Consider the following 14,939-nt stretch of genomic DNA (forward strand, 5'->3'; position numbering starts at 1 on the left):
TGCATTAAACTTATCTATATTCATTTCTAAGGAAATAACCTAAGAAATTTAAAACTCTGTGTTAATTGTTTTAATTTATTCACATACTTTACCTTATGTACTTTTTATATTACTAGAGCATAATTCTATACCAGCTCCAGAAGTGCTCAGTATCATTTGTTGGTTGTTTATCTAAAGCACGAGCACTCTATGCCTACTGTTTTTAAACCACAAAATATCTCCTCAAAATTGGATTATTTTCCTCCTTTCCACAGATGTAAAATGGAGAAGTGCTAAGTAGACTGCCCAAGGTCATACATATGTTAGTTAAATATGTTCATTCAACTGACTCTGATACTTCAATCCTATTGGCTATACCACCTTCTGACTATGTAATAACAGCATTCCATATATTTAATCAGAACTCTCAAGTGTATATCCCAGAAAACCACAAATAAATGGGATTAGTATATACTATCCTTGTTTATTTTTTGAATCAAAGCTTATCACATAATATTTAAATGTTCAACATTATCTAACTTTAAGCATGTTTCACTTCAATATGGAGACTTGGCTTTGTAAATTTAATATTGAAAAAAAATATTATTTACTGATAGTGCCAAGTATAGTCCGATGGCTTGAAGTCTCTTAATACTTTATTTTAAAAATATGAACAGATGAATAAAAAAGGGGTAGCACAAGCCAACTGCTATATGAAATTCAAATCATCCTGGAATCTTTTTAGTTAAATCATCTTTGGCTGCATTCCTTTCTAATGGAAAGTTCAAAAGAGTTGATAAACTTTTTTTCTTAATGTAAGCCTTATAAATAAAAAATTTCTAACTTCTCTGGGATCTAGATAAAAGTCAATCCAGAAATTTGTCACTTTAATCCCATTTGGTATTGAGGAAGAAATGCCATTTAAGAATATTTTAAACAAAGAAAAATCAACCATCAACACTAAAAAGCAATAGTCCATGATTTAGAATATAAATGATGCAATTATGAAGAGAAACATATTCTATGCAAGGGCCCCAAACCTAATACTATGCTGTTCTGCCATATATGAAGATTCTGCTCTTCCTAAAATTGTAAAATTTAATTGTGTGATTTCACTCTGTGCACAGCAGGGCAGCCATATGCTCTAGAAAACTACATGCAAGGGAAGCAGCTTGTTGCAAAAGTGGGTGAAAAAGCCCTGAAATAATTCTGAACAAGATAAAAATGTCTCTAACATAGGACCATTCCTTCATACTCCAAAAGGCAGAGGAGTCCACTTTGCACCAACTTTGAGCACAAATAGAAAGTCTAACCCCTTCAAAATATTTTAACAAGGGAAAAGATTTAAAAGTCACAAGTGTCACATTTACTGTGACCATTGTTCACAGGTAAATAATGAGCTCTGTTAACCATCAGGGGAAATCAGTGTCACACAAAACCATTTTCATCTCCAATCTTTAAGCTTTCCTTTCTAATCAGTGTAGTATGAATTTTCTTCCCTTGTTTGTCCATTCTATAAAAGTGAGAAATAGTATGTTAATATAAGGAATAAGCTACCAAGATATACGATTAACAATTACTGAAAGCATAATTATGGGGTTGAAAATCTGAAAAAATAGCATTTATGAAGACCAGTGTTTTGAGATGATAGTTCCAATTAATGTGAAAAGATATATGCCTTCTAAAATCTACTCAAAGGAAAACAGAAACACGGGGTTATAAGTAGTTCTTAAAATCCCTGCAAAGGAATAACTCAAAAGCATGGCTTGAGGGGCAGCATTGGATAAAAATGTTAAAATAGTTACTTACAAATTTATTAGTTGTGAAAAAAATGTTTTCATTGCTTATTGTCATGAAGATCCTCTGGCATTCAGGGTATTTTTATCTAATACCTTTTTAAAATACATTAACCTATTATCAAGTAAATTCTAATATTTTATTTTTTCTCTTCTTTCTCCCTAAGAACAACTCACTCAACAAAATATAAAAGAATTAGAAATAGAAAAATATATTTACTGGTATGAATAACATAGTTTTGACAATTTTACAAATGTCATGAAATGTGGTAATAAAACAGAAAATGAGGATGATAATGAATAAATAATTATGTATTTAAATAATAAATTGGTACATTTCTAGACATGGATTTTTAAATTGCTACAAATATCAACGCTGAACACAGTTTTCCACAAAATAATATAATTAGGAAAAAGTCAAGAGAACAATGAAAAAACCAAAAAAGTGACAAGATATTGATAAAGCATGCAGTAGTCAATATTTATATGTAGTACATTCACCTAAAGGTTAATAATTCACTATCTGTTAAATATGTGTCTACTTGACCAATATCAAAGTTCTTCCATAAAAAAATCAATAATATAATAAGTGAAAGTGTCTTACAAGAATCATATGCAACCAAATAATTTATAAAAAGCTATAAATTCTCTACTGTTATTATTTATGCTAAATATACGTGAAAATCAATACATCACTTAGTCTCATAAAGACAGACCTGGGGTTTCAAGCAGGCAAATGCAACTTTGCCATTTATATAAAATAGAAGATAATGCTTAATTATTCAATCATGAAAATTTTTGATTTCATAATCAAATTTTATATCCTTCTTTTCACTGGTTTGCTTCCATCTATCAATTAACCTTCCAGAGATTTGAAACATGGTAGGTAAAGGGAAACTAATCTTTGTGTTTTTTCTTTATTATTTGATAATACATTTTTAAAATATCCTTTCAAGTTATAGAATTTAGCATAAAAATTAAGAGTAATAGAGGAGTTAAAAATTGACATGGAAATACTTTCATCATTTATCCATACATTCATTGATCTTTCCAGTGAAATCATAACTAATATAATCAGCTCAGTCATTCTTAAGAGTTGACAGAAAAATTGTCATTAAATTGACCCAGGAAATCCATCTGCCCTAAAATATCCCCTCCACTCATGAATTTCCCACCACTAGAGTAATTCTTACAGAATTAAAATATAACTTTTACTATATCCTCTGAGATAGTTAATCAGCATGGGGAATATTTCAAGTGGAGAACAAGATCTCCTGGAGAGTGGACAGAGAGCTGGTACTGTTTGACAAGTATTGCTCTCTCTCCATGATAATCATCCTCATGTAAAGTCTTGCTATTCAGAGTATCATCATAACCTGTAGTCTAGTTAGAAGTGCAGAACATCAGATCCCACCCAATTCCACCAAATCACAATCTGCATTTGAACAAGACTGCCAGGTGATTTGTATTCATATTGAAGTTTAAGAAGCACAGTCTAAAGACAGACTTCCAGTCTCTATCAACTATTATTTGCACCTCTGTATACATTACTAATTTGTTTGCCTGCTCCTATTTAAATTTTTTCTTTAATTTCTTGTTGAAATAACATCTTAAAAAAGTTACATTAGATAATATCACTTCCCTGCTAAAGACCACCAATGGCTCCAGTCTTATTTAGACTAAAATAAAACTTTTTGCCTCAGCCTCAGAACCTACTTGATCTGTGGTTTCCAACAGTTTCTCACTTAATCTCCACCCCTCTTCTCCTTGGCCAGTGAACTCCAACACACTGGGCTATCTTTCCCTCAAACAAAACTCAAACTCCTTCTAGCTAGTTATTTTCTCTACCTGATATGATTTCCTCCTGTGATTTTAGCATAGCTGTCTTCTTCCATGTTGTTCAGGTCTCATTTTGACTTTTACCTCCTCAAAGAGGCCTTTCCTACCTCTCCAAACTAAGGTAGTCACCCACATATCACATAGCCTGTTTTAATTTTCTGCAACATCCTTGATACCATCAGGTAGTTTTTTTGTTTATTTGCATGTTGTCTTTTTCTCCTCACTTAAAAATAAACTCAGTGAAGCAGGGTCTACTCATTTTTGTTCAATATTATTTCCTCAAGAACTGGAAGAAAGTCTTATGTGTAAGTAACTCAGTAAACATTTGTTGAAGAAGGAGGAAGGGAAAGGAAAGGAAGGGAGAGAGGGAGGGAAGGCAGAAGGGAAGGAGGGAGGGAGGGAACAGGGGAGGCAGAAAGGAAGATTGTTGAAGAAAATAAGTGAGAAAAGAAATAGACTGAAAGAAAGAGATTAATGGGGGGGAAAAGCCAGAAAGAAAATACAAAAAGGAAGGAAGGAAGAAAAGAAGAGGAAAGAAAAGAAAAAAGAAAAGATCCTGAAGAAAGTGCCTCTGTCATCTTAAACACTAAAAAAGCTAGAATTAGATCTCAAATGGAGAGTTTTGAGAATTTAAGGCATATAGGTAGGCACTGGGCTCTGGGAGAAATGTATATGTGGCCGAGTTCTCATCTATTGAAATAAGGAGAGAGCCAATCTGCAATTTCCTTGATATCAGTCCTGGTCATATCTATGGTTGTTTTAACATTGGCTATACAATTTGATAACCATATTAATAAGTCTACATCAGCTCAAACATCAAGAGGAAATAGAAGATGAGGATAAATACATTTAATTAATATATATCTGGATAGATTTATAGACGCTTAGGATTAGAAAGGGCAGTAATAATCATATTACTGATATACTCTTTGATGCTTAAATGCTTTCTAAATACCTAATTTGCCCATCACACAATGCTTGAATATCTTATTAGTGATGTGGGAACTTACTGCTTCCTGAAACATAAAATCTGTATTTGAACAAAACTTAATGTTAGAAGTCTTCTTTATAATTTTTTTTAATCTCCCTGTGGTTCCATACACCAAGTTCTACAACCTGTGACCAAACAAGTTTGATCTCTCTTACAAATAACAACACATCACACATTTGAAGATAGCTAAACTCATCCCCACTCACATATACTCATTCTGTAGCAATTCCTTCTCTTAGATGTGACAGATAATTTTTCTCTACAGTTTTATCCCTACAACTTTTCCTTTGAAAATAAAGACCATATTCTATTTCTTTTCAGTTCATCACATGCTTAGCAAAGAGATATTATATTCAATAAAACCCTAATATTTGATGGACATATATCAATATCCATAAAGATCTAAGAAACTACCCGTAAATTAACTTCTTTATTGTGCTATTACTTATGAAGATTTAAAAAAAAAGCAAAAGAACATGTTTTAGATTTACAAATGTATACTCTATAACTATTTATAGAATTTTTGAAAACAGTATTAGTTGCTTACAAGCTGTTGAAAATATTTAAAATTTTACATGTGGCCAGATAGCCTATTAGTGGAAGGCACATAGGCACCCAAAAACTATCACTTCAATACAATAAAGTTTTTGTCATGTTACAGTTTGGTTTTTTGAACAAAGTTGTTACATATCACAGAATTTGACATCTGAGTTAAACTAGAAATTTCAGTTTGATAGTCTGTTTTCCCTTTTCTGTTAAGCAATGTAAATGTTAAGATGAGCTTACTTGAAAAAAATATTGCTTATGATAAAATGAAAAAAAAATACTGCTTTTGTTTAGATTAAAACTGCTGATCTAAGATGAAGTTTTGTGGTGAATTAACCATTCTTATCTTAAAGGAGAAAATAATAAAAAGTTCTAGTCAAAAACTGATGATTAAGATAGGCTTTCTTTTAGGCTGCTGTTATAAAGGGGGGGAGCTTACATCATATTCAATTTTAGTTAAACATAATTTAATTTTATTTTGTAAACCAAACTAAAGTTCTGCTTGATCCTATTGATATGATTAAACATACTATTAAACATACTATGGAAAAATTGACTACACTATGTCAAAATAAACAGCAGCAATGGCTCTAAAATACTCATATCACATTTGACTCCGCATCATGTTATAATCATCTAAGTTAATATTCCACTAGAAAAAACAATAAAAGAGAGTTTATAATTATATATATTATATATAATTATATATTGATATATAGTAACTCTTCAGAAGAATATATCCACATTTTGTACTTGAAAACATAAAATAAACAGCTGACAGAACTTGTTTACATATTGAAAAAAAAAGAAATATTCTACAATATAAAAGAAAGACAATGTTAAATTATGTAGAGAAAACACATCTTAATGATTATTTTTTAAATGAGTGACTATAAACTTGAGAAAGAAACACCAATTGTGCTTATCAGCTATATTACTTTGATGTTAATATCATACAGTACAAGGTTTTGCATATATTAAACCCTTGTAAATTCTGAATAAATGAAAGAATGAATGAATACTAGTCTAGCAACATGAACTTCCTTTTCATACATCCTCCGCCAGACCACAATTTTCTTTGCAAAATAATGATATTGTATTAGATGAATCTGAACTATCCTAGATAATTCTTAAAGATATAATTCTAGAAGTACAGGACGCTCTACTTGTAATGTTTTAATTATATTATTAAATAAGTCCTATTACCTTAAGTCAACTTTGAGCTGAAATCTCTTAGGGCTATCGTACTGAACTACAGGGTTTAGGGATTATTGGAAAGGGTGTTTTGAAAAATATTAATAAATAATTTCAAAAGAGCTTATAGTTAAGGTGAAAGTATTCTGGTGAAATTTAAAATATTACTAGATATAATTTACATTATCTAATTTCAGACATGTGGGTATTTTGTAAACTAAAAATATCAATCGTTTTTAGATTATTTATATGAATGTAAAATCCTATTAAGCATAGTTGAACACTTTATTTACTTTGGTATAGACTCCTCACATTTTTATTCAGCACAAATATCTATTCAAAGCACTTTCAATGCATCTTGTGATAAACACAATTTACTAGTCTGAAACTTTTATTCATATTTCAAGAACTAGTTCTAATATGCCCTGTGCAGCCTTCCTTGACTTTTTACATTCAGAGGTAGTTAGTCGCTCTCCTTACTTCAATAGCATTTCAAAAGTACTGCTCTGGTGGGTGTTTCTCACAGTAAATTTGTAATTAATCATTTTTTTTTTTCAAGTTACACAGACTACCTGATGGCATAGCCTGCATTCTTCATTTGTATACCCTTCCTATCCAGTACAATGTCATGCACACAGCAAGAGTTAAAACATATTTGGTGAATAATAATACAAGTAACAGTAATTAGTACTTGTTGAACACACGTCAGCAACTGCGCTACATTTTTTCCACACAGCTAACTACAAGTCAGGTTTTCTCCATTACTAAGAAGTTGAGCTTTGAGAGGTGAAGTTATTGCTCAAGACCAGATAGTTAACAAGGGCCAAGTATAAACTCAGCCTAATTCTCCAAACTCAGAAGTAACTAGCAATGGTGGGCAATTTGGTTTTATCTTTCCGCTGGGAGAAAAAACCTAAGATTTTTGCAGCACTTCCAACCAATACCATGTTTAATCCTCACAGAAACCCTAATGTAATACAATGATACTACTTTACAAATATGGAACTAGAACTCTTGATAGTTCACATAACCTGCACAGGGTCTCAAACACAGCAGGTAGCAAAAGTGGACTAAAATCCAGTCAATAAAAACTGAATTCTCCTTCTGAGGACTATTGTATGCTAAGACCATAGGAAACTGTGGTGTGGTGTTAATACACAGCTTAAAGAAGATCTAAACCAACACTGTTAATTAGTATTCTTTCTTTTTTACTTTTTATTTCAATGTCAAGAGATTCTTCTTTAAATGGAGAAAATTAGAAATGGTTTTCTTTTACTGAGTAAAAGTAGAAAGTGAGGGGCGCCTGGGTGGCAGTTAAGCATCTGCGGTTAAGCATCTGCCTTCGGCTCAGGGCGGTTAAGCATCTGCCTTCGGCTCAGGGCGTGATCCCGGCGTTATGGGATCCAGCCCCACATCAGGCCCCTCCGCTATGAGCCTGCTTCTTCCTCTCCCACTCCCCCTGCTTGTGGTCCCTCTCTCGCTGGCTGTCTCTATGTCTGTCGAATAAATAAATAAAATCTTTAAAAAAAAAAAAAAGTAAAAAATATTTTAAGACGATAATTGAAATTGAATTAACTGATTTATTTTATTTAATTTATTTATTTGAAAGAGAGAGAGAGAGAACAAGCAGGGGGAGCAGCAGGCAGAGGGACAAACAGGCTCCTGTTTGTCCAATATGAGAGCCCAATATGAGACTCAATCCTTCCTAGGATCATGACCTGAGACAAATGCATAAGCTCAACCGACTGAGCCACTCAGGCATTCCAAATTAACTGATGTTTTAACTATAGTGTGATAGGAAAATTAATTCTATATAGTATTCTATACAATAGTATTCTATAGAGAGTTGAAAATATCTTTGATAAACATTCCAAGCTTTTCTAATTATTCATTAATTATATGGCTGTTATTGACAATAAAGTAACTAGCTATGCTGATGTATAGTAAGTTAATAAATAGATTTTGAGTCCACAACACAGAAGTACCAAGTACCAAATACTCTGTGCAATTTCAATGTCCGTGTCTTCTTTGTGTTTATAGCGATACTGATGCAAACTGTAAGTACTTTAACTGCCCCAACTTATTGAGAATAAATTGGGAACTAGTAATGATCAAAAGATATCACAAAATGAAAATGAAATTGCAATGTGACTAGAGAAAAATTATGAAAAATAAACTAAATTATCATACAGTATAAGATAGTATGGACTTGAACACCTCAAAGGAACCTATGCTATCACAATCTCTATCACATATATGCTTTAAATGGTAATGACTTTCAGCAAAATAATATCCACTGCACAACATTAATATTTATTCATATGAAATTTATCAACTTTATAGCTTTCTTGGATTTAACTATAAATATCCTTTGATTTTATAAATGGATAAGGGCTATAAGCAAGGCATTTATATCTAGTTTTATGTTGTGAATTTTGAAGTGGTAATATATAAAAGCAATATATTATTGTGGGTTCGTGAGAATATCAATGATTTTTAGGACTTAAAAACACTGGCAAATTCATATTTATGACAAAGTGAAGTAGTTATCTTTAATACTGAAACACATAGATATTTGAGTATATTGCAAATTATAATTTAAGACTTCTAAGAAATTTAGGTGAATGGTTTAGCTGGTCATATTGTAAATATTTACGCATTAGTTTAGCAAATATTATTTAAGTATGTCTATGGTTCAGAAACTGTTCTAAGCACTGAGAATGCAGCATGAACCAGACCTACCCACTCCTTACCTCAGAGGTAAATTTTATAGGACAAGCCATAGGGCTAGTGATTACAAACATAGGCAAAGTACAGAGTACAATGGTGAGTTATAACAGAAAAATCTAACTTTCCTGGAGGTGACAATTTAAACTAAAATTTCAAAAGGGAATTAAAATGATCTGTTTGAAAGGACAGAAGGAATAGTTCGTAAAAGTGGCTTCAAGTAGAAAAGAACGTAGTATGTTCTAAACTAAAAGAATTTCCATTTGGCCAAAAAAACCCAAACCAAACCAAACCAAACCAAACCAAACCAAACCAAAACAAAACAAAAAACCAGAGTGACTGACAGTCATACAGGATGCATTTGGAAATATGGACAAAAGCCAGATCATGGAATCTCCTGTGCATCATCACCAAGTCTTGGTTTTATTCCTAAGGTCATGGAGGAGCCATTGGAAGCTTTAAAGCAGTGGTGTAATTCTGACTACATTGTAGAGCTTGGAATAGAAGAACAAAAACTACTTTGTTTTCTCTAAAGTATCTAGAAAAAACTAAAACTATTTTTGCATTACGTTTACTGACTCATTTAAAATGTCTATTAAATGACTCACTGTCTGCGTATACCCCGTAACTCTTCAGTATCTAATCAGCTACTAAGTTTATAAAATTTTCCTTGTACCAGATTGATTTCTCTATTTCTTCCACTCTATCTCACTCTCTTAAAGGAGAGGGTCATCTAGTATCTTTATTTTCTAGAACACATCCTGGTATGCAGTAAGCATTCCAGGTATGTCTGGTGAGCTGGAATTATATTTATAAATAATACTGCTTTGATGTCAGTCGATTCCAATTTAGAAATGTGGCCCTGCTAAGAGTCAAGTTTTCAAAGTCTATTTTATTTCTGAAAATACAGCTAAATATTGAGTGTTTTCAAAAACATTAATAGATGTAGGATGACCGGTCTCTTCTACTTCTAACATTGACATTTTTAACCCAAAATGTTAAAAGCGTGTGTCTCAAATGTAACAATTAGCTATCTGAAATCACTGAAATAGTAGATTACTGGAGAAGTATCAGAAGGACCAATTCTAATTAATATAGAAATTTGATAAAAGTATAATAATTTGTCATTGAAAAAATAATATACCATTTAGAATGTTTTCCATACACATACCTAAAACATAAATAACCGAGAAATATTTCAAAAGTAGATGGCATTACCACATGGCTATTATATTCAGCAACACTATTTTAGTAAGAATATGGGAAAGGATGAAACATATTAACTCTAAAATAGTCAGGAGATAATGATAACTGAGAAAACTTGAGTACTGATTTAGAATTTATCAAGGAAGTACTATGCTTAATTAAAATTTACTTTAATGTGCCTCAAAATTTTAGATTGAGTAATTTTCAAATCACTTTATTGAATCACTTACAATTTATTCTCTTTTTAAAATGAATTATTTTGCTTAGTTCTATAAAATATTAATTTGTAACCCCAGAGTTTCTCATATCACTTGGTGGCAACTTTGACAAAAGCAGTATTTCTATTATTACTTGATTTATGTAATAAACTTATGTTTGAGAGTTACCTGTCTTTTATTCGATGGGTTACAGAGGAATTTGTCAATGTTATCTCATGCAACTTTCCAAAGAGAGTGAAAAAACTGAAGAGAAGAAGGGCTGTTCCTCAGTATTTTAATAATATTTAGACTTTTTAAATTTCCTGGTACTAAGGAAAATGTCTGCTTGATTAAGCAAATCATCAATTTTATCAAGACTCCTATATTCTTAGCAGTGGAAATATGGAGAGAAGCAAGGTGATATTGATTTAATTCTTTCAAGGAGACTACTACATGTTAAGAATTCATTTTAGTATGCTTATTAAAGAGAACTAAAGTACCTTCAGTATGAATTTTGATGGAAATGAGCTTCTGAGATATTTCTATAGGATTTTCAACCAACTTAGGTAAAGATGTCTTGATTTTTCTCCTTTGTACACTAAGCACAGAATGCTTTCCATTACTTACATCATGCTCTGTATAAACCATGTTCAACCACACTATGTAAACTATAACCAGTTTGGAGAATATATGATGATGAGTTGGAAACAGAGTTGGATTAGGTATTTTGCACTTGAAACATGGTCAATTAATATTTCCACCGAAGCGTATATTGATATAAATTAAGTCCCTTTATTTTTGACACTACACTGATTTTTTTTCATGAACTGCTCAATGAAACTTGCTACCAAGTAACAAAAAAATACACTTGCTATACTTCCTAATTTTGTAAAAGGTAGGCTTATGCTAATTAACTAGAAAATTATCAACATATGCTTTGGCCTTTTTTTCTATAAAAATTCGAAAGTTAATGGATATTTAACTTTTAGATCCATATTCTCAATGAATAGCTGTTACCTTTTCAAATGAGAAATCTCAGTACAATCATATAGCTCAGGAAATAGGTAATTAAGATATAGAAGAGCAAGCTTTATAAAATAATCACCAGACAGAATTTTTTCATTTTGCCCAAATTATCTATTTTCTTAATTGTTAAATAGCATCTGTGTAACATAAAAGTTTCATGCAAATACTGAAAATTACTACATATGATAAATCATCAATGTGTAAATATGTACACTAATAAATAGATACTAGCTATTTTATTTTCAAATTATCTCAACATCATAACTGGCATGTGATATGCAATAGATATTTAATACTTGTTTTTCATCCTTTTTATGCATTTTCTTTCTACATTTACCCCCACCCCCGCCCAACATTTGCATTTCCTTTAAGTTTTTTTTTGTGTGTGTGCTTTCAAATTATTCAGGTTTTCGCTATTACTCCCTGTATTTTTCAGCTGCTTTAAACTTTTTTTTCACTTCCTACATCTTGGCTCTCTTTCAGCTCATTCTCTAATTAGAATCATTACCAAAATATAGCCTTGGCTGTAACTAAATGGGCACAAGTAAAATAACATCCAATACCTCTATGAGTAACAACTGCAAGCTCTTTAGTTCTTTCTATCTGTTCAGCATTTCTTGGTCTTCTCCTTGTACTCTGTGTATCTGCTTGATGAGGAGAGAGCCCGTCCTTGGACGTGTTGGGGTCCAGACCTGAATTTCTGAGATTCGTAACTTGCACTCGCTGTTCCTCGGATAGTCTATGGATGGTGACAGCTGTAACACTGGATACAGTAACATCTGCAGATGTGCTAGCAACAGCAAAAGCACCAGTGGTAGTCCTGTTATGCTCCTCTAACTCACCAGTGGAGGTAGTGTGGGCCAATGTAGAAGAACCTGTGGGACACAGTAGCACTAGATGCTAACTTTTTCTTTTAAATTTTGTTTATTTTTTTCTGATAATTTAATAAATTATATTCCCTTCTATTACCTTAAGGATAATCAACATGAAGACGCAAAACACAAACAAGCCACTAGAATGTGAAGTAACCAGATCAGATGATTGCTTTGTATCAATCAACCTATGATAGATATCACACACAAATATACCACATTTTAACTGTAATACATTGGAGGGGAGGCGAAATAGTAAACCCTTTATGTGGCCCTGAATCAATCTTCTTTGTTATTTATCTACAGATGAATATTAGCAAGGAATGCCTGGCAAGTGACAAATTTTGACAGAATGGGTAACTGTGTAACCACACTTTTCTCAAAAGTATGCTTTGAATAGTCTGTGCCATATCTCTTCATAATTTCTGGGAAAAATATCAAACCTTCCTATTTTAAGATAAGCAAGTGAAGGAGAATTTAAAATCAAAGCCAAAATTAAAACAAATGATTAAAAAAATAAAACTCTGAAATAACTACTCTATGTAAATGTCTATCTTAACCTCGCTTGCCAGAAAGCAGCCACATGATAAAATATTCAATGTCATGAGATATACATGCTTTAGACTTTAGTGGGTTGTTTTTGGAAGTTGGGTAATATTTTTTGCTACTTTAAAGTAAATTTTGAGATTAAACAATTTTCAACTAATTAAAAGTAAACAATCATTATATTTAGAAATGGTTGAAAATTAATAGTTTGGAGTCTTTATTCATACAAAACTAGCTTTAATAAATGGTTGAGAATATCCAAATATCTCATAAGCATTCCATGGCATATATTTCTCTACATTCTTAACCTTATTAAGGTTTCACAGTAATTTTAAAATAGATTTTAAATATGCCAAATTAGGGTTTTCTTTTTCTTTTCACTTAAACCTTTTTAAAAGATTGTCCATGGTAGTATATAATTCTTACAAAATGAAAAAGTAACCTTATAATAGAAGTATGAAATGGAATGAAGATATATTCAAAATGATCTTGACTTCTAAAATGCTTAACAAGAAAAAAATACTGAATTTTGGAAGTACAGCTACTAATTAGGAATAATCATTAGGTCCTGGTTTAAAAACTTCTGAGTATTTTTTAAGGCCAATGAGTAGTATGTTTTCACATACTTGCCTTCTCAATAAACTACATCCTGAGCTTCTATCCACAAAGTATAAATAGATATTGTAGACAAAAATACATAGGAATATCTTAACCATTCTGAAAAAGGAAAATAGTTTTACCAGTTAATGTGGTTTGGGCATGCTCTGCCTCTTTTTTTTTTCCTCCTGTACTGCAGGCAGGTGGCTGGTAGGGCCAGTAATTCTGATTTCTCCTTTAAAGCCAGACAGGAAGTCAAACACAGGGTCCTCTCATTCATAAGTAAATAAAGGGACACATGGCTGCTACTAATTCTGCCAGCCTAAATTGTTATACCTTTGTTAATTTGATTGAGAAATTCAGAAGAATTAAATTATTGTACTTTGAGGCAACCAAGGGTAAATGAGGTATGACAATTATGAGATTATTTTAAACACCTTTAATATACTCTAAAACATCAGTCAGGAAGAAGTTGCTATTGAATATTTATTCAAGTCATTTTGTGAAGATTACGATCTCCTAAATCCATGTTGGTTATGCAAATTGGCCAGTAACATTTACTAAGCTAATATTAGTAAGGTTTTTCTTTAATCACATGATTAAGCACTAACTATGCTTACAATACTAACACGTAGTAATTAACCTCATGGTTAATCAGACATTTGAAATGCCCATGTGCTTATTACTATAAAAACAATTACGTGATCCATCGTATTCACCTGGGGAATTTAACTGCACCTTCCACTTTAGAAAGGAAGTATAAAATCAGGGAGGATGAAAAACTAATACTTTAAAACTTTTCATAATTTTATCATAATTTCCAGTTTTTCAGTTTTAGTTTAAAAAAGGAAACCACTTAACTATGCACATACGTTGCAAAATACAATCTAAAATTATGAAAAAGAATTTATACTCTATCTCAAATCTCAATATTCTAACCTCACTCCAAGGAGTAAACTGGATAGTTATTTATTATGTTCCACCACTGAAGTCATTACGGTTAGTCACAAATCATCTCTTGTGTTTGGGTCAATAATTCTGGGATAATTCTTGGAATTATTATTAGGTTGCTTCTGTAACTAATCCAAGACCTACAGACCAATTCCAAACACCCATTTTCTTGAAGACAAAATAAATACAGGCCTTGACCAAATTTGAGAGTTAAAACGATCTTTCTTAGCCTTTAGATCCAGGATTTGCTAGCAATTCCAGACTTAAAATCTTCAGTAATAGAGCTCTACTTCTAGCTAACGGTGATGGTGGTTCAGTACTATCCTCTCAGCCTGAATGCAGAACAGGATGGAGTTTTGGAATGAAGGATTGAAAAAATAATTTATCTAAAAACCACAGTCCAGGGGCGCCTGGGTGGCACAGTGGTTAAGCGTCTGCCTTCGGCTCAGGGCGTGATCCTGGCGTTATGGGA

The 14,939-nt window shown here is 32.0% G+C and overlaps 1 protein-coding gene across 1 annotated transcript in view; it reads right to left on the minus strand.

Moving 5' to 3' along the window:
* The window catches only part of CSMD3 (CUB and Sushi multiple domains 3), a 1,149,842-nt gene that overhangs the window by 658,181 nt on the left and 476,722 nt on the right, over positions 1-14,939 (minus strand). The window contains 1 exon segment of the mRNA XM_034668518.1: positions 12,065-12,376. Within this exon segment, the coding sequence (XP_034524409.1) occupies positions 12,065-12,376 (312 nt within the window).

This window comes from Ailuropoda melanoleuca, chromosome 9 (assembly GCF_002007445.2).
Source record: "Ailuropoda melanoleuca isolate Jingjing chromosome 9, ASM200744v2, whole genome shotgun sequence".
Taxonomy (NCBI): Eukaryota; Metazoa; Chordata; class Mammalia; order Carnivora; family Ursidae; genus Ailuropoda; species Ailuropoda melanoleuca.